Source organism: Crocuta crocuta, unplaced genomic scaffold, assembly GCF_008692635.1.
Source record: "Crocuta crocuta isolate KB4526 unplaced genomic scaffold, BGI_CrCroc_1.0 scaffold233, whole genome shotgun sequence".
Lineage (NCBI taxonomy): Eukaryota > Metazoa > Chordata > Mammalia > Carnivora > Hyaenidae > Crocuta > Crocuta crocuta.
In genome coordinates this window covers 2,245,888-2,266,014 of record NW_027529526.1, presented here as the reverse complement: position 1 = coordinate 2,266,014, position 20,127 = coordinate 2,245,888, and the positions used below count along the sequence as shown (strand labels likewise).

At 46.4% G+C, this 20,127-nt stretch overlaps 2 protein-coding genes across 2 annotated transcripts in view; one reads left to right on the top strand and one right to left on the bottom strand.

The window, feature by feature from the left end:
- Nucleotides 1-20,127, bottom strand: part of LOC144229143 (serum amyloid A protein) — a 218,577-nt gene that overhangs the window by 14,966 nt on the left and 183,484 nt on the right. The window lies entirely within an intron of this gene.
- On the top strand, nucleotides 12,663-15,776 carry LOC144229141 (serum amyloid A protein-like). Its single transcript, XM_077761109.1, has 4 exons — nucleotides 12,663-12,753; nucleotides 13,439-13,533; nucleotides 15,022-15,160; nucleotides 15,528-15,776. The coding sequence occupies exons 2-4, from the start codon at nucleotides 13,443-13,445 to the stop codon at nucleotides 15,688-15,690; spliced, it is 393 nt and encodes a 130-aa protein (XP_077617235.1). The 5' UTR covers nucleotides 12,663-12,753; nucleotides 13,439-13,442; the 3' UTR covers nucleotides 15,691-15,776.

Sequence of the window (20,127 nt, the reverse complement as noted above, 5' to 3'; positions counted from 1 at the left end):
AGGAGCGGTGAAGTGGGAAAGCAGGCTTAAGGGTGGCAGGTTTATGACATGTATACATTTGATAACAGGTGATGGTAAAACCGAACTCCATTTTGGGAATTTGAGGGGACAGCTTTCATTGTGTGTGTGTGTATATGTGTATATATATATATATATAAACAAATTNGATTCTCTCTCTGCCTCTATTCTCAGACCCACTTTGGAATTTATATTTTCCTAAAAATGTTTATTTATTTATTTTTTAACTTCTTTCTTTCTTTCTTTCTTTCTTTCTTTCTTTCTTTCTTTCTTTCTTTCATAGATAAAGAGAGAGTGAGTGGGGCAGAGGGACAGAGGGAGAGAGAGAATCTTAAGCAGGCTTCATGCTCAGCGGGGAGGCTGACGTGGGGCTCGGTCCCACAGATGTGAGATCATGACCTGAGGCAAAATCAAGAGTCGGACACTAACCGACTGAGCCTCCCAGGCGCCCCATAAATGTTCATTTCTTCTACGTTACCAAAGTTATGATCATATATTCTTTTCTTTCTGAGCCATGAATTTTTCTACTATTTGTACCTTTCTGTTCAGTTTTTTCCCTTCTTGGGAATTTACATTGACAATTCTATTTCTATTCTATGTCATTTTAAATTCCTAATAATCTCCATCTCTTTTTCTGTAGCCTCTGGGGAAAGTGCTTAGACTTATTCTACCTGCCAACTACTTTACTTTTTGGTTGCACTTATCCATTGTTTATCCCTTTATTGAGGTGTTTATATTAAATATTGTAATTAGAGTCTTCCATGTGATTCTTCTTGAAAATTGTACTTCCTACTTCATATTGTCTTTTACCCCTTTTGATGATATTTATTAAGTGTATTGTAAGTTTTCTTCGCATCTCTCCAACCCATTACTTCTGGGAGATCTAGAATTGAATTTTCAATTGGGTTTCTTTCTTTTACAAAAGCAGCTGTGCTGATTGAACATCTGGTAACTTTTCCCTGTGAGCTCATTCCCCCTGGGGAAAGTCTGTTATCCTGCCTAGAATGTATGGCAAAGTGTGTGTAGCCCCAAATTCTAACATATACAATGTCCAGTGGGTTTAATATGGTTGGATGTGGTATTTGGGGAGGGGGGAATGGTAGCAGGTGGGCCCAGAGCAGGAGATCAACACCACCATCATGCAGAATGGAGCCAAACATGTTCTGCTTGGAAGCCATCTGGTCCTCCTTTCCCTCTTCCCTCCTGGCCTTGCCATTTCTAGGAGTTATGTGGTAGTTGGTTAATGTGTAGACCTCAGGATATGAAGATGGACTGGAAAGAAAGAAAGAAAACAGCAGGAACTAGCATGTCCACCATCATCTGATTCCATTGTGACCTCACCCCAATGGACACTGACTCATTTCTCACTCCTTCACTCTCCCGCTAGCCTCTGCAGAGCTAGGCGGACCCCCTTATACTTCGTTTTCATCTGACAGGGAGCAGACAATGACACCCCACCCAGGGTAAGAAGACACAGAGGTCTCCCCAATTTCCCTGATTGGGACCCCAGCCCTTCCCCAGCTGGGCTGCAAATCCATTGAACTATACTCTCACTTCCAATAATAGGTGACTCCAGGATGAAGTGAGGGGAGGCAGAATCTCTCCAAGTCGATACTCCCAACCAGGGAGCCTGCTGAGATAATACACTTCCTCATGGGCTCAGCCAGCTGAAAAGGGCTCTTCAGTGCCTCAGTGCTGAAAGCTTAGCATGTGCACACAGACTGGTAAAGGACCTTCCAGGGTNTCCTGGATCAGACCAGCTGCCCTATCCAGGCCCCTCTGGTTACCCCGGTGCTCTTTCCAGGCCATTGCATGTCCTGACCCCACTCTCCTGTCAGTTGTCGCCCGTCTCCATCTCTGTCCTCAGCATCTGGTTCCCTTTGTGTTGTTCCTCATGGTCCCTTTCCCTGGAGGCAGGGGTCACAGCCATGGGAGGATGGGACTGTGGAATCCTGCTCCGGCCACCACCACCTTGATCTTGTGCTGGTTTCCCAGCAGCACCTTCAAATCCAGTTAAAACCAGTTTCTGTCCATGCCATCTAAGACCTGGTCCAAAGCCGTTTTCTCCACTGCCCCGCTCAGCCCTAATGAAGACGTAAACCCACCTCCCTTGTGATCCTTCCTCACAGCTTCTGCACCTTAAGCAGTCCAAGTTAGGGAAATGGTAGTGAAGAGCGAGCAGGATAGAAAGACCCCTTTCATCAGTTGGGTCGAGTCAGGAGACAGAAATCAGGTAGTAAGTGGAGATAGGAAATATAATGCAAGGAATTATTAACTGGCACACAATTAAATATTAAAGGCACAGAACACACAAAGCTGAGATGTAGATCTTGTTGGAAGTCCTGCAGCCTGCTGGGTGGCTGATAGACTGCTGGGTGTCACAAGCCAAAGCTGACAAGCAAGGACTCTCCCACCGAGGTGACAAGGAGACTTGGCAGGAAACTGCCCGGGCATGGGGCTGAACTGGGAATGCAGTTGGGTTGTGGCAAACTCCTGGGAGGCAGCCCCCAGGGGGGCAGGAGGGAGAATGCTGCTGATGTGCCCGAGGCCAGTCCAGAAGGGGCAGTGCCATGGATTGAATTGTGTCCCCCCCACTTCAAATCAGTATGTTGAAGCCTTTACTCCCAGTGTGGCTATATACTTGGACTAAGGAAGTAACTACAGTTAAACTAAGTCAGAAATATGGAACTGGGTCTGATAGAATGAAAGTCTTTATAATATCAGATATCAGAGATCTTGCTCCCTCCTTTCTGTCCGGTGAGGACACAGCTACTGAAGTAACGTCATTTTGAAATTAAGGCCTCCATTAAGAGCAACCTCGGGCTGCATGTAGCCCCAGTTCCTCAGATTGCTCAAGGCTAAAGCCATCCTCCGACCGCCCTCAGATCAGCTAATCAAAAAACATTCCTGTGGTCTGAGTCAAGGCTGGGAACTGTAGACAGTTATTCTGTACAAACTAGCCAATTTCTTACCACTTGCCTGAACCCCACGTGGGCCCTTTGAACTCACCTCATAATTGGTCATTTTCAAAGGATTCTCAAAAGTCATGATTGGGACCCACCGAAAGTAATGAACACCTCACAGATACTGAATGGTCAAAGCTGTTACCATGGGTGCTGCTGTACAATTGTAATTGGTGCTTATGTGATGATGCTTTATGTACAACGTGTGCACTGTAACACCACCATCCCTGACCCCATAAAAACCCTACTCGCTATTGTTCGAGGCTTCACCTTCTGCCACTACACCGGTAGGCGGGTGAGCCCCTGCTCGAGCTTGTAATAAAGACCCTTTTGTACTTGCATCGGTGTTGGTTCCTTGAGGGTCTCAGGGGACTCGCGAATCGGGCACAACACTACAGGGTGTCCATCTGCCATCCAAGAAGAGAGCTCCCACCAGGTACCAAATTAGTTTGCACCTTCAACTTGGACTTCCAGCTTCCAGAAATATGAGAAAACATTTCTGTGGTGTAAGTCACTCAGTCTGTGGTATATGGCTATGCACCCCTCCCGCAACACAGGCAGAGTGCTGTAGAACACCCTGGAAATCCAGGAAGGCATAACGGAACTTGTCAAGAAACGTCAGTGGGATACCAACGAAACTGCCTGTGGTGAGTGCCACTGGGGTCCTGCACTTGAGAAGAGCAGCCCAGGAGCTTGAAGGAGGTGAAGCTCAGGGCTTCACCTATTTGTCCCTCTAGCGCCCTCTATCGACAAAGGTCGTGCTCGGCTGGCACAGGAGAAATGTTACCGGGTCCAGTATCACAAACAGGGCAAAGAAAGGTGGATATAGAGCTCAAATAAATTGGTAACTAGAATGTAACTCCTCCCTGCAAGAGGAACTGATGAGAACTCCTATTAGAGGAATATAAGTGATAAAATTTTATAGAGGAAAGACCAATTTCATTCATTGTTAACGAGGACATATAAGCCTGGCTATGAAGTGATTAGTCACAGGAGACTTCTGGTTCCCATCAGAAAGCGCGAGTAGCAGTGCAGGTGGGGGAGGTGTGGTAGGCTGGAGGCTTAGTGTGCGAGGAGTGAATCTAAGTCAGAATAAGGTAGTGGCAGGAGAATTAGGTGAAGGCCACAGTATGGCCACTGGTTGGTGAGAGCAGGCTCCGTACACTGGGGAGCCTGGGGTGCAGTGTGTACAGACTGAACTGACCTAATGAGAATGTACAGGCTGTTATCAATCCTGTTTTACCTTTACTTATTCCTTCCTCAATGCTGTTGCTTTCTTTATGTCGTTCTCAGTTTTTATTTTCCTTCTCTCTAAAGAGCTTCTAACAATTTTTCAAAACAGGTATATGCCAACAAGCCCCCTCACCTTTCTTTTTAAAAATTTTTAATGTTTGTTTATTATTGAGAGAAAGAGAGAGAACGAGCTAGAAAATGAGTGGGGGAGGGGTGGAGGGAGAGAAGGACTGAGGATCCAGAGGGCTCTATGCTCACAGCAGAGCTCGAACCCGCGAACCACAAGATCATGACTTGAGCCGAAGTTAGATGCTTAGCTGACTGAGCCACTCAGGCACCCTGTACCTCACCTTTTTTTTTTTTTTTTTGAGAAAGTCTTTATTTCTCATTCATTTTGTAGGATAATTACACAGCGTACAGAACGTATGGTGGTGGTGTTTTCTTCCCTCCAAACACTTTTAATTTTTCACTCCGCTCTCTTCTTGTTTGTACACACCAACGATAAAGTGGAGGGAACAACAGATGCACAAAATCAAGGGGAAGCAGGAGAGGGTGGGGTCAAGCCCACAGGGGCGGTAACCCTGAAGGGGCAGAAACATCTCGTGCTCTCAGAAGGAAGGACGCGGAGGAGAGGGGGGCCGCACGCTACGGACGGAGGACAGGGACCTGCACAGACCCAGCTGTGCCTGCTCCTGCTGGGCCCCAACCCTAGGACTCATCACGCTCCACCGAGTTTGTCTGTTGCCGTGTTTGTCTTTAGGGCAAGTAGGTAGGAAAGGCAAGAGCAAACAGCATGGCTCTCCTGTTACATGTCAGACTTGCATCCACAGTACCTGTCATAGCATCTGGCAAATAGTAGTGGACTAGTAAGTATCTGTTGAAATGAATGAATGATGTAGAAAGGTATTGTTCAAAAGTAGACAGAACTGGGAGGGAGGTTGGGATTGTAGAAAGTACAAAGGTTTGGAACAGGGCTTGGTATGCGGAATGTGGTAATGAGGCACCGGGAGGTGACTACGTAAATCTACAATGAAATCTCTAAAGATACAGAAAGAATGACCACATTTTACTTTGCCACAGAAAATATGTAACTTTTTCTAGGAGTGCCGTGGGCTCTCTCTCATAGAAGGGAAAATTAGAAACCTCAAGTGTACATAAACTCTTAGTCATTATGGTTTCTGAGGAGAAGGCTTGGGAGAAAGCAATATATATTTTGAACTTCTAGAGTACTGTGCTCATCATCAGAGGGTCAAGTTAGCAGAGAGTGCTCTGTGAGAACAGAGGAGGAGGGAAAGGCACACTGCATTTCTCTGAGTGCAAGACACCATGGATTGAAAGATGCGTTATTATTCATCAACCACCAAGAAAAAAGTATTTAGTTAAGTGAGGATGTAACATTTTTCTCTTATCATTCAGCATTTTTATTTTATACCTACTGAAAGAGTCCTTTTGGAATTACTTAAGCACACTTTTTTTTTTCTTAAATAGTTTATTGTCAAATTGGTTTCCATATAACACCCAGTGCTCATCCCCACAAGTGCCCTCCTCCATGCCCATCTCCCCCCTTCCCCTCTCCGTACCCCCATCAGCCCTGTTTGTTCTCAGCATTCAAGAGTCTCTCATGGTTTGCCTCCCTCCCTCTCCCCTACTATTTTTCCCCTTTTCCTCCCGCCATGGTCCTCCTTTAAGTTCCTCCTAATCCACCTATATGTGCAAACATATGGTATCTGTCCTTCTCTGCCTGACTTATTTCGCTCAGCATAATGAGTTCCATCCATGTTGCTACAAATGGCCAGATTTCATTCTTTCTCATCTTAGGCACACATTTATATCTTATATCACTCTTGTGTATAAGCAAAAAAGGAAAAAAAAAACATACACAAAATGTATTCCTAAAGCAATGACAACTATTTTATGAATGCTGCCTGGTCGGTCATTAGTGAATGTAAGATATGTTTGAATTTCAGAAAATTATACTCAAGAAATGTGTATCTTAGAAATAATGAAATAATACCGTTATCATTTCAGCCTATACAGGTCTGCTCTCATTATATTGACTAGGAAGAAATGATAGGCTTTACTTATTATTAATCACAAAGTGTGCCGGTGGTGCCCCTGAGGTGAAGTTCAGCTCCACATGGGCACCCCAGCCACACAGGACCCTCCCCAGAGAGGAGCCGGTGGACCCACCAACTGGTGCTGACAGTGGCCCATGTTCCAAGCCTCTCTCTAGGTAAGGCGTTGCCTCACCTGGCCCAGTCACTGCCTTTCCTCTAACCTCAGTGGTATTTCTGGAGACCCCCAGAGTGACTGAGGACCTCTTCTCTTCCTGCCTAGGCCTTTCCTTTTGGTCCGGAGGCGGAATGGGACGAGGAGGTGGCAACTGCCTGGGACTGCAGTGCTACCTGTTCATCATGGCGGCTCAGGAGATCTGGCCTGCTTCTTGGACGCTCTCCCTGGGATGTGGGGTGCATGGAGCCTCTTGGGCCTCACATGTGGGAGGCAGAGAAGAATCATCACTCAACTTAGCCTGCTTTTCAAATATGGGTGCAGAGGGAGACCTTTCACAATTCTCTGATTTCCCTGGTTTGCTTTTTGAAATCTCTAACTATGGGAGGAAAATCCAGGTCTTTTCTGAAAGAAAAAAAAAGTGTGGTTTACATACAATTCATGATTTATGGAGTCCTGTCAAACCATGCTGTTTAAAACATGTTTACAAAGTCTCCTGTTAATGACCCACTTGTCCCTTTGCTGAAAGAGCTGGGCAAAGTGACGAGAACTCCAGGCTGGCCAACGGGCCTTGCTCCTGAATGACCTGACCCAGGAGGGAGCAGCCCAGCACTGCAATCTCCCCTTCCTCCCCTACAGGCCTAGGAAAGTCCAAATAATCTAACTCAGAGCCTTTACAAACTTCCAACTATTTGCCTTGTCAGCAAAGATGCTTGCAAAACTCATTCATCCACTCATTCACTTACCCACTACCTATTGAATGAGCTCCCAGGGTGAGGGAGGAAATGAGCTAGGCCTTGGGAACAGAGCAGGCAAAGGCAGAAGAGATCAGTGCTCCCTTGCAGGGATCACACCCCTGGGAGAGCCATTATTAAGCTCGTGCATGTTTACTAGAATTGAATTAAAATAAAATAAAATAAATTATATTGTACAATCATTGTATTCAGCCAAGTTCAGGTGGTGGCTGAACAGCGTATGGCTAAGATTCCAAAGGCTCAAGCCTGACAGACTGGATTTGAATTTCACCTTTGCCACTGACTTTGTGGTGGGTCAGCACAGTAACAAGGACTAACAGTCATGGTAAGTTGTTCAGGGAAAAAGCAGAATATAAAATGACAAGTATAATATTCCTGTCTTTGTTTATGTCTTCACACATGTACATGTACTTAGAAAGTAGCCTGGAGGCCAAACGTGTAGGATCTACAAGGTTCTTCACTCCCCCTCCCCCAATCCAGGTTGATGAAATTAGTATTGCTTTTTCTTTTTCTCTTTATATCTAATATTTTTGTTCAAAATTTTTAGTGTTTATTTTTGAGAGGGGGGAGGCGCAGAAAGAAAGGGAGACACAGAATCCAAAGCAGGCTCCAAGCCGCACACTGTCAGCACAGAGCCCGACTCTGGGACTTGAACTCACGAACCATGAGATCATGACTTGAGTGAAGTTGGACGCTCAACCAACTGAGCCACCCAGGCACCGCAATATTTTTCAAGTTCTCTTCAGAAACACGCTCATTTTAACTACGGTGTGTTAAGCCTGACTATATTCTAGGCATCTTCCTAGGCACTGAGTGTTAATGGTGAAAAACCCAACAGCCCACTTCCTGACCTGATTGGGATTCCAGTGTGGAGATCAGGAAAATCAGCAAATGTCTATTCATCATATAATTAACAGGTATGTGCCTTCCTCTCTCATCACATAAACACCCCCCACAACAGCGCTAAATGTGCAAACACCTCCATACACATCAATAGTTCACCCAAATTAATGAAGATTAGAAGTTACAAATTGATAAATGAGTCGGTGTCCCATATAAATATGTAGAGATTTTTTTACTCTATTTTTTTCAAAAAGGAATTTTAGGCATGCTGAATATAATAATGGTTTTTAAAACCAGTAACATTTTATTTTAAAAAATTTTAAAGATTTTATTTTTAAGTAATCTCTGTACCCTACATGGGCTCGAACTCACAATCCTGAGATCAAGTCACATGCTCTACCAATTAAGCCAGCCAGGCACCTCGAAATCACTAATATTAAACATTTTTTTATGGATGAATTAAAAAACATTTTTTTTAACGTTTTATTTATTTTTGAGAGAGAGAGACAGCATGAGCAGGGGAGGATCAGAGAGAGAGGGAGACACAGAATCTGAAGACAGGCTCCAGGCTCTGAGCTGTCAGCACAGAGCCCGATGTGGGGCTCGAAGTCACGAACTGCGAGATCATGACCTGAGCCGAAGTTGGACGCTTAACTGACTGAGCCATCCAGGTGCCCCCCCAAATTTTTAATGTTTATTTATTTTTGAGAGAGACAGACAGATGGACAAAATCTGAAGTAGGCTCCAGGCACAGAGCCTGATGTGGGACTCAAACTCACGAACTGCGAGATCATGACTTGAGCTGACGTCTGATGCTTAACCGACCCAGGTACCCCAACAGTTATTTCTAACAAAGGGATTTTGAGAGACACCCATACTTGAAGGAATATTGCTGTGTCCTGAAAAATTAAACCCAGATCATTAAAACTGCAACTCTGACTGGTAATCTTACTTATTAATGTGTTAATGTGTGGACTTGGTAATACTATATTAATTAATCTTACTGTCTCCAGCAAAGTATAAATAATTATGAATTAAGAAAATTCATAATTATTCACAGAGTAATTCACAGAAGAGTTCAATGTATAAAGTGCTTTCCAAGTGCTCAGAATTAATCCAAGACCCTTTCAGCCTTAAGCATCCCATGCTGACACAGCCCAATGAGGTAGACTTTTTAGGGCTCCCACATTCAGTTCCAGTGTTTGGGGGGTTGTCTACATGCATCAGCAAGCAGTTCTCACACACTAGCAGGGTGTACAAGAATTCCTCTCAATTCTGACACTCTCTCCCCAAAGATAGCACAGATCCCACTTGTTAAGGACTCAGTCCTATAGGACTACACCCCAGGAAGGACTCAGTTCTACAGGACCACACCCCAGCTTTTATATATGTTTCTTACTGACCCACTACAGATTGGAGGTTACAGTGACCTTCTTTTTGGGTACAATTAACTTGCTAGAGTGGCACACAGAACTCGAGGAATCACTTATTTACATTTACCAGTTTATTAAAGGATATGATAAAGGATGAAAATCAACAGCCAGATGAGGAGATACATAGAGCAAGGACTGGGAAGAGGGCACAGGCTTCCACGCCCTCTCCAGGCCCACCATTTCCCCACTTTTCACCAATCCAGTGGCCGTGTGAGCCCAGCCATTTGGGGTTTTATGGAGGCTTCACTGCATAAGGATTAATTAAATCCTTGTCCATAGGTGGCTGATTCACCCCTCAGGCCACTGACCCCTTTCTGGATGTCAGGAGGAGGGAATGAAAGGTCCATTCCTCTGATCACATGGTTGGTGCTCCTGGTGATCAGCCTCCATCCTTAGTGAGGTCCAAGGGTCACGTCATTAACAACTAAAGACACCTTTCTCACTCTCAACACTCAGGAAATTCCAAGGGTTTGGGAGGCAGGCACTGTGAGAGACCAAATATAGAGACGACATATTTTCATCATCTGAATGACCAAATTTTTATTTCTCACAGATGATAGTATCTCACGTAGGTATCATTGTCTTTCAGGTTTCAAATTCATGAAACTGTTCATTCTTTCTTCCTCTGTCCCTCTGAGTGTGAGACCTATGCCACACATGCCACTCTTGGTCACAGTATTCTGTGAGCCTTCCTTATTAACTTTGGCTTTCTCATTTTTCATAGCCTTGGTGTTCTTCTCATCCACTTAAATTAATTGTAACAGAGAAAAGGGAGCTGTCTGAGGCCTCTCGACAGCCTCATCACACATAGCTAATAGGGGAGGGGTAGCATCTAATGTATTATGGAAACCAGGTCACTTTTGAGAGTGAAAGGGGTTGTCACTATGAATTAAGCTGGCACAGCAGGCCCTAACGGAGATAGTCCTGCAAACAGGGACACGGTGACTCAGAGGAGACCTGGGGAGGTCTCTTTAAGGCCTGGAGATTGTGATATTGCCGTGCCAGGATGGCTTTCTTTTGCAGGTGACACAAAGGAAAAGAGCCGCCTGTCCCTATTGACTATTGTGGTAAGCATGGCCTTGCAGGGAACCGAGTGTCCCTCCAAGAAGCCGGAGTACACAAGTAACAAAGGAGGAGAACTTGCAGTGCGTCTCCAAGTCCCTGTGAGGAGCCCCTCTCGGTGCCTAGACATTGTTGTCCCTGCTCGTTCTGCATTGTTTCTATCAAAGAAAGGAACGGCTTTAATGAAGATGGAAAGTGGGCAGTGGCTTTCCAGCCCGGAATGGCCTCAAAAGGAGTGAAGACTTGTCAGAGGATGGGATCACAGGCCCAGGATTTCTGCCTTGGGGAACCTAGGCGGAGGGGTGTGGGCATCACGTGGCCTCCTTTGGGAAGCGGCCCCCCAAGCTCTCTGTCACCAATGGCTGTGGAAGGTTGATAACTGCCCCTCTCTCCACATGTCTACTCCTAGGACCCAGGGAGCCAAAGCTGCTCAGGGTCCTGGCCTGGGCGGACCTCACGGACCCCACCTTTCCCAGGTAATGATTTGTATGCAGCATATCCAAATGCCGCTTAGTTTTGCCTTGGATAAGAACCACAGGGACAGAGAGATCCTTTGACAGACATCTGCTCTACAACGTTCATCTCACGGTGCCTACAGGAACTAACAGAAGGCCAGACCCAGAGAGGCGTCAGTCCCAGTGTGGCAGGCTCCAATCTAAGCCTAAGATAGTCTCACACCAGTGCATTCCTTGCCTGATTTGCTTCATCCTGGGCCAGCCTCCCCTCCACTATGTCCTGCTCAGATCTCCTCCTGACCTGTAACAAATCCGAGGTCCGCATCCTGCTTCGTCTCTGGGTGACAGGTGGAACACGGGGCCCACCTCCTTCCTGGCTGTGATTCACCATCTTCCCAGTTCCAAGCTGTCCAGTCTTCAGGATTTATTTGCATCAGCTTGGAGGCACGAGCATCTCCAATGTCTGCTCATATTCCTCTTCTCCAGGGCACACTTGGGGCAGAACCCGTGAGCTCCCTGGGCTGGGCCTTCCTTGCCCTACTGCCGTCCTCAGGCGTCCAGCCCCAGGCCTGTGAGGACACTGGGTGCAGGTCTGTCCACTGGGTCTCCCATTGTTGCTACCACATTACATATGCATCACCTCTTCTCTAGGGCAGCCCGATTACCTGACACTTCCCCTTTGTCGTGAAGGGTCAGTCACGGGTAGGTGAGTGGACCATGGCCTCCACCAGGCTGATGGCACCTGCGTGCACTCCTTCCCAACACAAACTTCCTTGACTCCCATCGTGAAGCCCAGTCCTGCTTTTCCAGCTGAAAACAGCTGTATCAATACACCGCCCGGCGCGGGCAGGACCCAGCTTTCTCTGCACCCTTCCTGAATCTTCAGGTCTGATAATTTAACAGCTATTTCCTGATCATTTCTTTAAAACTATTTATTTTTGAGAGAAAGAGAAAGGCACAGAGAGAGAGGGAGAGAATCCCTGGTAGGGTCAGTACTGTCAGTGCAGAAGCCAATGCAGGGCTTGAACTCATGAGCCATGAGATCGTAACCAGAGCTGAAATCATGAGTTGGACCCTTAACCGACTGTGTCACCCAGGAGGCCCTTACCTGACCATTTTATGTGTCCTTCCTAAGTGACACTGTATCACATTTCTACACTGCAGTTCCTCAGTTGTATCCTGCCACGAGGAGCTGCCATAACAACTGATCACGGAAGAATCCCTTTTCCAGGATCAAGTCCACCCCACTGGGTTCTGGAAGCTTCATTTTCCTGGTTGTCTGTCCTTCCTCCCCAACTACTGCTCCCTGGGGTCCCGGCTTTCTCCTTAGCCACCCCTTTAATGGAGCCCATTCTGCTCCCTATTTGCCTTTGTTCTCTCATTCTTTAGGCAATCATATCTCTTTTCTCATTCGGAATATGCTTCACAGCAACTCTCAATACACTATTGGGTGGGGAAGAAAACCTTTCTTACCAGCAGTGACACCAGAAACAAGCAGAAATTTCCAAGTTTGCTACATGCCTGAAAGCTGCCAGATTGCACAACCTGGGGATGTAGATGGGCGTGACAAAGGAGCCTGATGTTCTGTATGCTGTGTTCTGGCCAAGAGGGATTTCCCGAATCTCAGTGTTTTGCTTCCAACCTGCTTGCCTATCCATTCCCCAGGAGAGTGTCAGTATATATAATGCCAGCCCCTGTCACAGACAGGAGGCACGGGCAGCTCAACCTCACCAGGAGCCACAGCAGGAAGGGACAGCCAAAGGTGAGGCACTAGAACTTTCCAACACTTTGCTTCTGTGCAGATTCTCTTACCCAATGGCATTCTTGCGCTGTGTCCCCGCTCTATGCTTCCTTCCTGAATCTACTATCCTGGCAATTCGAATTCCCCAGATGTGAATTCTTTCTGGGACTGGGATTTAGTCGTGTACTTCCTCTGCAGAGTTCATGGATGGGTAGAGCAGGTATACTGCAAACATGTGTGCGTTGTCTCACTATCCTCATTTTACAGATGGGTACACGGTCACAAAATCCCCAAAGGCCTCTCTGGAAACTTTCTGACAATGGGTTCGGGGCTCATAGCGGACGACTGAAATGGAATGTGGTTTATATTAGAAGTGCAGTGCAACCTTACATACTGGGATTCCAACGGGGCAAATGAGACGGAGAACCGGACCTTCTGGAATTCTCCATGTATCTATGTGCCACCTGCCTACATATACGTACATGCATTGCCTACTTCTCTCTCTCTACACATTTTTACACACATATGTATAGCTACGGGTAGATATGTACACATGCATGTGTATAGACGTGTGTGTGTGTAGATAGATATAGGTAATATTGAGTGTGGTTCAGTTCTGGAATACAGGTGTGGGTCTGCATGACTCCCCCCAAAACCAAACCAAACCCAATCTGTGTCCTCCTTGCATGTCTCCTTGTCTCTGCAGCAGGATGAAGCTTTTCGTGGGCATCCTATTGTGCTCCCTGGTCCTGGGCGTCAGCANACAAAGGTTGCTGTCAGCCTTTTCTAAATTCTCACAAGGCACAGCTACAGATGGTTTTTCATCTCTTAGGTCAATGCTTTTCAAAGGGTTTTCTAGGACCACTTGCATGAGAATCACCTGGGGTCTGGGGTGCATTGTGGAACACCGGATCCACACACTCCCCTCTGCTGAATCACAGTTTCTGGGGCTGAGCCTGAAATCTGGCCTTTACCAAGCTTCCAGTGGCTTTTTGTGCCGCTAAAGGTTGGAAACCACTACCTCCAGCTCTGCCCCAAAAGTGACCCATCTCTCAGGCATTTTGGAAATCTATTTTTTGCCAATGGACACAAGGCATTATATAAATCAGTAACATGAAGGAAATAAATATAGGAAGAATACCGCTCAGGGCACCTGGGTAGCTCAGTCAGCTTAATTGTCTGTCCTCGACTTAGGTCATGATCTCACAGATCGTGGGTTCGAGCCTACATGGGACTTTGGACTGATAGCTCAGAGTCAGGAGCCTCTTTCAGATTCTGTGTCTTCTGCTTTCTCTGGCCCTCTGCCGCTCGCACTCTGTCTGTCTCTCAAAAATAAATGTTAAAAATGATGTCGTACCACTCAACAAAGTGATATTTGTAAATACCAGAAATAATAAACAGAAAATGAAGATATGGCATACATGGATGTTACATAAACTATGGTTATACTCGACAGCAAGTTTTTCTCTTTTACCTTCTGCATTGTTTTTTTAAAGTCTTCATTTTAGTGTAGCCTGATCAGATTCCTTCAGTCTGTAACTCCCTGATCTTCCTCTTAGCTTAGTCCCATTACGGTTTTTGTCCCAGCCTTCCTAAGGCCCAGGGAAGTGATAGCATATTGAACACCTACAATCTTCTAAAAGTCGTATGTGCACTTTCTCCATTCATCTGCATAAACTCTCTGCGGAACGCTATATCCTCCTCCATTTGCTGGGGAGGACACTGAACCTTAGAGCTAGTGGACCAGTTACCCTTTTTTCTGCATCTGATGACCCTGTTTTTGTAAATCTCTCTAGGGAACCTCCCCCTAACCACCGGCTGGGTGCTAAAAATACTCCAGGCATTCAGAAATATTCAGGACCAAGTTGTCATCATGCTGCCCACAGAAATAATTTCTCCCCTTGACCTGGTTAGAAGGCGTCTGGGTCAGCAGCCTCCCTCTGACTTGCCTTTGTTCTCAGGCTGTGTCTGTCCAGGTAGAGGTCATCGCGGGACAAAGCATCCCTTAAAGACCATCGCACCTCTTGTTGGCACACATCACACACAGCCAAACAAAAGTAGCCAACAGGACTTAGAGTGGAATCAAATAGGATAAAACTTGCACCAAGTGTGCCTCTCAGAACATATACCCAGGGATGTGAAAGGTAAAGGAATATTCATCCCAGCCAATATCATCTCCAAGGATTTTATCAAAGACTGAAACTTAGAATCAGTGGGAGGAAAATGTCTTATTTCTCTATTTTGCCAAGATATGACCACCTTCATCTCATCATTTTCTTTCCTTTCCAGGGGCTAAAGACATGTGGAGAGCCTACTCTGACATGAGAGAAGCCAATTACAAAGATTCAGACAAATACTTCCACGCCCGGGGGAACTATGATGCCGCACAGAGGGGACCTGGGGGCGCTTGGGCGGCAAAAGTGATCAGGTAACGGGGCTCCAGGGGATGCAGGGGTGGGTGAGCTGAGCATGGCTGCCTTGGACAGCCAGCCAGGAGGGGCCACGCCCTGGAGAAGTCTCCTGTAGAGACTGTGGCTCCTCCTCCTCTTGCCCACCCTCCCCTCTGTGCCCAGTGTGGGGTGTGAGTGGCTGATGGAGCCAGAGCAAGGCCAGGGGGAAATGGGTGGGCCCCACCCTCCCCCTCTGAGTGCTGTTCATCCAGCAAAGGGACCAGCCCCAGCTGAGGTGGTCTGTTTCTGGGACAGGGGTCAGTGTTTTAGCCCCTTTCCTTGGCTCCCTTCAGCTATCCCTTGCAAAACTCCTAATTAACTTCCTACCTGCCTCCCTCCCCCCAGCGACGCCAGAGAGCATACTCAGAGGTTCACAGACTTTTTAAGGCATGGAAACAGCGGCCACGGAGCAGAGGACTCGAAGGCTGACCAGGCTGCCAATGAATGGGGCCGGAGCGGCAAAGACCCCAACCACTTCCGACCTGCTGGCCTGCCTGACAAGTACTGAGCCTCCTCTTTGCTCTGCACTCAGCACAGGGGCTGGGAGGCCCCCGAGGGCAGAGACACCGAGTCATTGAGTTCTCTGTCCACAGATGCTGTTGTAGGGCACCTAACAGGTGTCTAATAAATGCTTAAGAGATTGTTGAAAAATACGTGTTGTTCTGTTATGTAAGAACTGCCTATTTGTTCCCAGGGGTGATGGAGGGACACCCACGTGCAGGCTGAGCCTGTGGGCGTATGTTTGGTGCGGGGGTGACCATGTCAGTGTCACACAGGGCAGATGCCCTGTACTCCCCCTTCCTGGATCAGACCAGCTGCCCTATCCAGGCCCCTCTGGTTACCCCAGTGCTCTTTCCAGGTTGTTCGTGTCTAGACCCTACTGTCCTGTCAGATGTGTCCTGTCTCCTTCTCTATCCTCAGCATCCGGGTCTCTTTGATTATATCCTCAGGGGACACAGCCATGGGAGGATGGGACTGTGGAATCCTGCTCCGGCCACCACCACCTTGATCTTGTGCTGGTTTCTCAGCAGCACCTTCAAACCCAGCTAAAACCAGTTTCTGTCCATGCGATCTAAGACCTGTATCCACAGCAGTTTTTCTTTGCCATTACTTGGTGTCTTACTCAAAAGGTCCCAGGAACAAAATATATCAGGAAATTGGTGGCACAGTGACAACATCAACTTCTGGCAGGTTTTGTTGTCACCTCAGTGGGGGCGCTCTTGTCAACTCTGACCCGCGGCACCCAGTAAACTTTTTCTGCCATGCATTGGACTATAGCCCCACACTTCCTAACAAGACCTTAATCTCAGCTTTTTGAGGGCCCTTTCCTTAATTTATTCCTTCATTTGTTACTGCTTTGTAGCCAATCTCCTGTAACTGCTTAATGATTCTTAATATTAACCTTCCCTCTGGGCACCTGGCTGTCTCAGTTGGAAAAGCATGATTATTGATTTCGAAGTTGTGAGTTTGAGTCATATTGGGTGTAGAGAATACTTAATAATAAATATAACTTTAAAAAATGTTTAATGTTTATTTTTGAGAGACAGCGAGAGCATGAGCTGGGGAGGGACACAGAGAGAGGGAGACAGAGAATCCAAAGCAAGCTTCGTGCTGTCAGCGCAAAGCCTGACATGGGGCTCAAGGCCAAGTACTAGATCATGACCTGAGCTGAAATCGCATGCTCAACTGATCAAGCCACCTTACATGGTCCATGCATCACCAGCTGTTTCCCCAATAAATTACCACATTGAAAACATAAGACTCGCCCACCTCACCCTGCACTCCTGCCCCTTTTCCTCTTCCTCCTACTGGTATGACTTGTTGAAAGAACAGCCCACCTACACGGTCTGATTCCTTCCTTCAGACTCACACTTGATTCTGCTCCAGCCTGGCCTCTGTACCCACCATGCCAGCAAAGCAACTCTTGTCCACCATGGACTTCCAGGTAGCCCAAAACAATTGACATATTCCTCCCGGTACAAGTAGGCCTGTGAGCAAAGTTCAGCACACCTGCCTTCTCCTACCTTCCTGAAAGAAGTCCTCAATTTTCTGCATTATATCACATTCTTCTTTTGTCACACCCTCCTGACTCACTGCTCTCCAGGCACATTGTTCTTCCTTCAGTTCCACCAAAAAGTCAAGCTCTAATTTGCCACAGGACATTTGCACATGATGTTCCTTCTGCCCAGAACACCCAATCCACCTGTTCTTCACATGGCTGCTCCCTTCACACCTTCTATCTCTCACGTGAAATCACTCTTCAGAGAGGCCTTCTCTGACTGCTCTGAGTCACCTACCATGGCTATTCTTTCCTTCCTATCAGGCACCAATATCTAGGATGATTTTTTCTNCACATTGTTCTTCCTTCAGTTCCACCAAAAAGTCAAGCTCTAATTTGCCACAGGACATTTGCACATGATGTTCCTTCTGCCCAGAACACCCAATCCACCTGTTCTTCACATGGCTGCTCCCTTCACACCTTCTATCTCTCACGTGAAATCACTCTTCAGAGAGGCCTTCTCTGAGTCACCCCATGGCTATTCTTTCCTTCCTACCAGGCACCAATATCTAGGATGATTTTTTCTTATTTCTTGCTTTACATTTCTGTTATTCTTTTTGGTTTTGTTTTCATTGTTTCCTTGGTCTGTCTTCCATCCTAGTTGTTAATAATTTGTCTCATTTAACTTTAAATATCTGGCACTATGCAAAANATTTCTTGCTTTACATTTCTGTTATTCTTTTTGGTTTTGTTTTCATTGTTTCCTTGGTCTGTCTTCCATCCTAGTTGTTAATAATTTCTGTCTCATTTAACTTTAAATATCTGGCACTATGCAAAGTATGTGGTACATAATAGAACACATATTGAATGAATGAATGAGTGAATGATTGAAATAATTTACTTTTTCACTCATTAGTAAAAAAGGAGGGGTCAGGGTAGGGTCATAGATGATGGGTTAACCTGAAAAAGATTAAGGAGTTACTACTGAGAAAGGAAGGAAGGTAAAGAGAATATAGTCAGGAGATGCTGAATACTTGAAAGGGAAGACAAGGAACCTGAGGGAACCCAGTTGTACCTGCTACTGTTGTACATTATTGTCCTCAGGACTCACCACAAAGGGGAAAAAGGGGGTGTATCTTGCTATATGTCATCCTTATATCCAGGGTACCTGCCACAGCTCCTGGCACATAGTAGAGGCTCAGTAAACATTTACTCAGTGAATGAATGAAGCAGGAAGAAAAGCATTCTGCACAGGATGACAGACCTGGGAGTGATGTTGGGACTTGTGGAGGGTGGGGAGATTTGATACAGGTTTTCATCTGCAGAATGTGGTAATGTTTTACTTCAAGATGAATACCCAAATCTATACTAAAGTACCATCTAAGCTGACATAATTTCACTTTATCCTAGAAAAAATTAGTTTCCTAGCAATGTTTTGCAAGCTTTCTCATTAGAAATGAAAATTTCGACCCCCCGCCCCCACCCCAGTGATGGTGTTTGGATGTGTCAGCTTGGCTAGGCTGAACCACAGTCCTCACAGCTCCCTTTGGCTGTGAGTTCTGGCGCAGGGGCATCCAGAGTTAAAGGATGAAGGGAAGCAGGAGTAACTTGCTCAAGGTCACAGCTCTAGTGAGTGGTAAAGCCAGGATCTGAATGCAGGCAGTCTGACTCACCTACACTACTAAGTAATAGTATTCCCTAGTTCTCTGATGGGGATTTACAGTGAATAGGTCAGGGAGATAAAAGCCTCCACTACTGATGAAATTGTTTTGGGGAGAAATGGAAATGTTATTTTAGACTAGTCAAGACCCAGCCCGGTTTTGTGGGCAGGTTAGCAGTGAGGGTGCATACAAAGCCCCAGCCGGGTCACAACCTGGACTCTGCTTAGCTTTTGGGGCACCATCTGATGGGTCCTGGGCCCATGGGGTCTCTCACTATTGGGTTAAGTGTGGTTGTGCCATTCTCCCTGGCTATAGCTGGAGGGCTGCCTAGAGGTTAGACTGAGGATCCTTCAGTGCTTTGTGCACTAAGCCATGAGCTGAGATGCACCTGTAGGTAGGGAGGTCTGGGAGCTTAGCTGTGGAGATCTGAGGACATCAGAGTAGGGGGAAGGAAAAGGAAGCAGGTCATGTCAGGACAGAGACCATCACTGCTGGCTGGATATCTACTATTTCTTACCTAATGGACCCTTCACTTGAATAACAGACTAAGTCTAGGTGATAAAGTCTCAAAGAACAGAAGAAACCTCCCACCTCCTGCCCTCCTCACCCCCACCACCCCTACCACCTCCCCTAGGTTCTTCGGTACTCTAGTTGGAAACAACCCCAGTGAGCAGGAGTAAGAGACAGGGGTGTAGACCAGTGAGGGAGCATGGCCAACATAAGGATGTATTACAGAGCAGGCCACAAGTAAGAGCCTGATAGCTAGAGCTCAATCCCATTGGGACCTTCTAAGGAATGTAGTAAAAGATGCCTGAGCACTATCCACCAGGATTCAAAAAAGAAAAGCACCTATCAACTGGTTTCCATCTCCGTTGGTCAAGTGTGACTCCTTGAATATTAACCTTTCTACATTCCATGGTTGCGCACATGCTGAGTGCTCTGTGGGTTTCCCTAGTGTGTGGAATAGACGTTGAGTGCCCTGTGGGACAGACCCAAAGCCAGGTGATGCCAGGTTACACCTGCATGAAATGGTTCAATGCTCATCAATGATGGAATCATCATTGTAGAAGTGGCTGCAGGAAAGGGGGGGGGCAGAGGATCTGAAGTAGTGCATAAGCCATATCTGATACACCAACACTGTGCTTTTCTAAAGCTCATGGAAAAAACATAGGCATCAGGGTGCCTGGGTGGCTCAGAAAGTTGAGCATCCAACTCTCTTTGATTTTGGCTCAGGTCATGATCCTAGGGTCATGGGATCAAGCCCCACATCAAGCCCTGTGCTGAG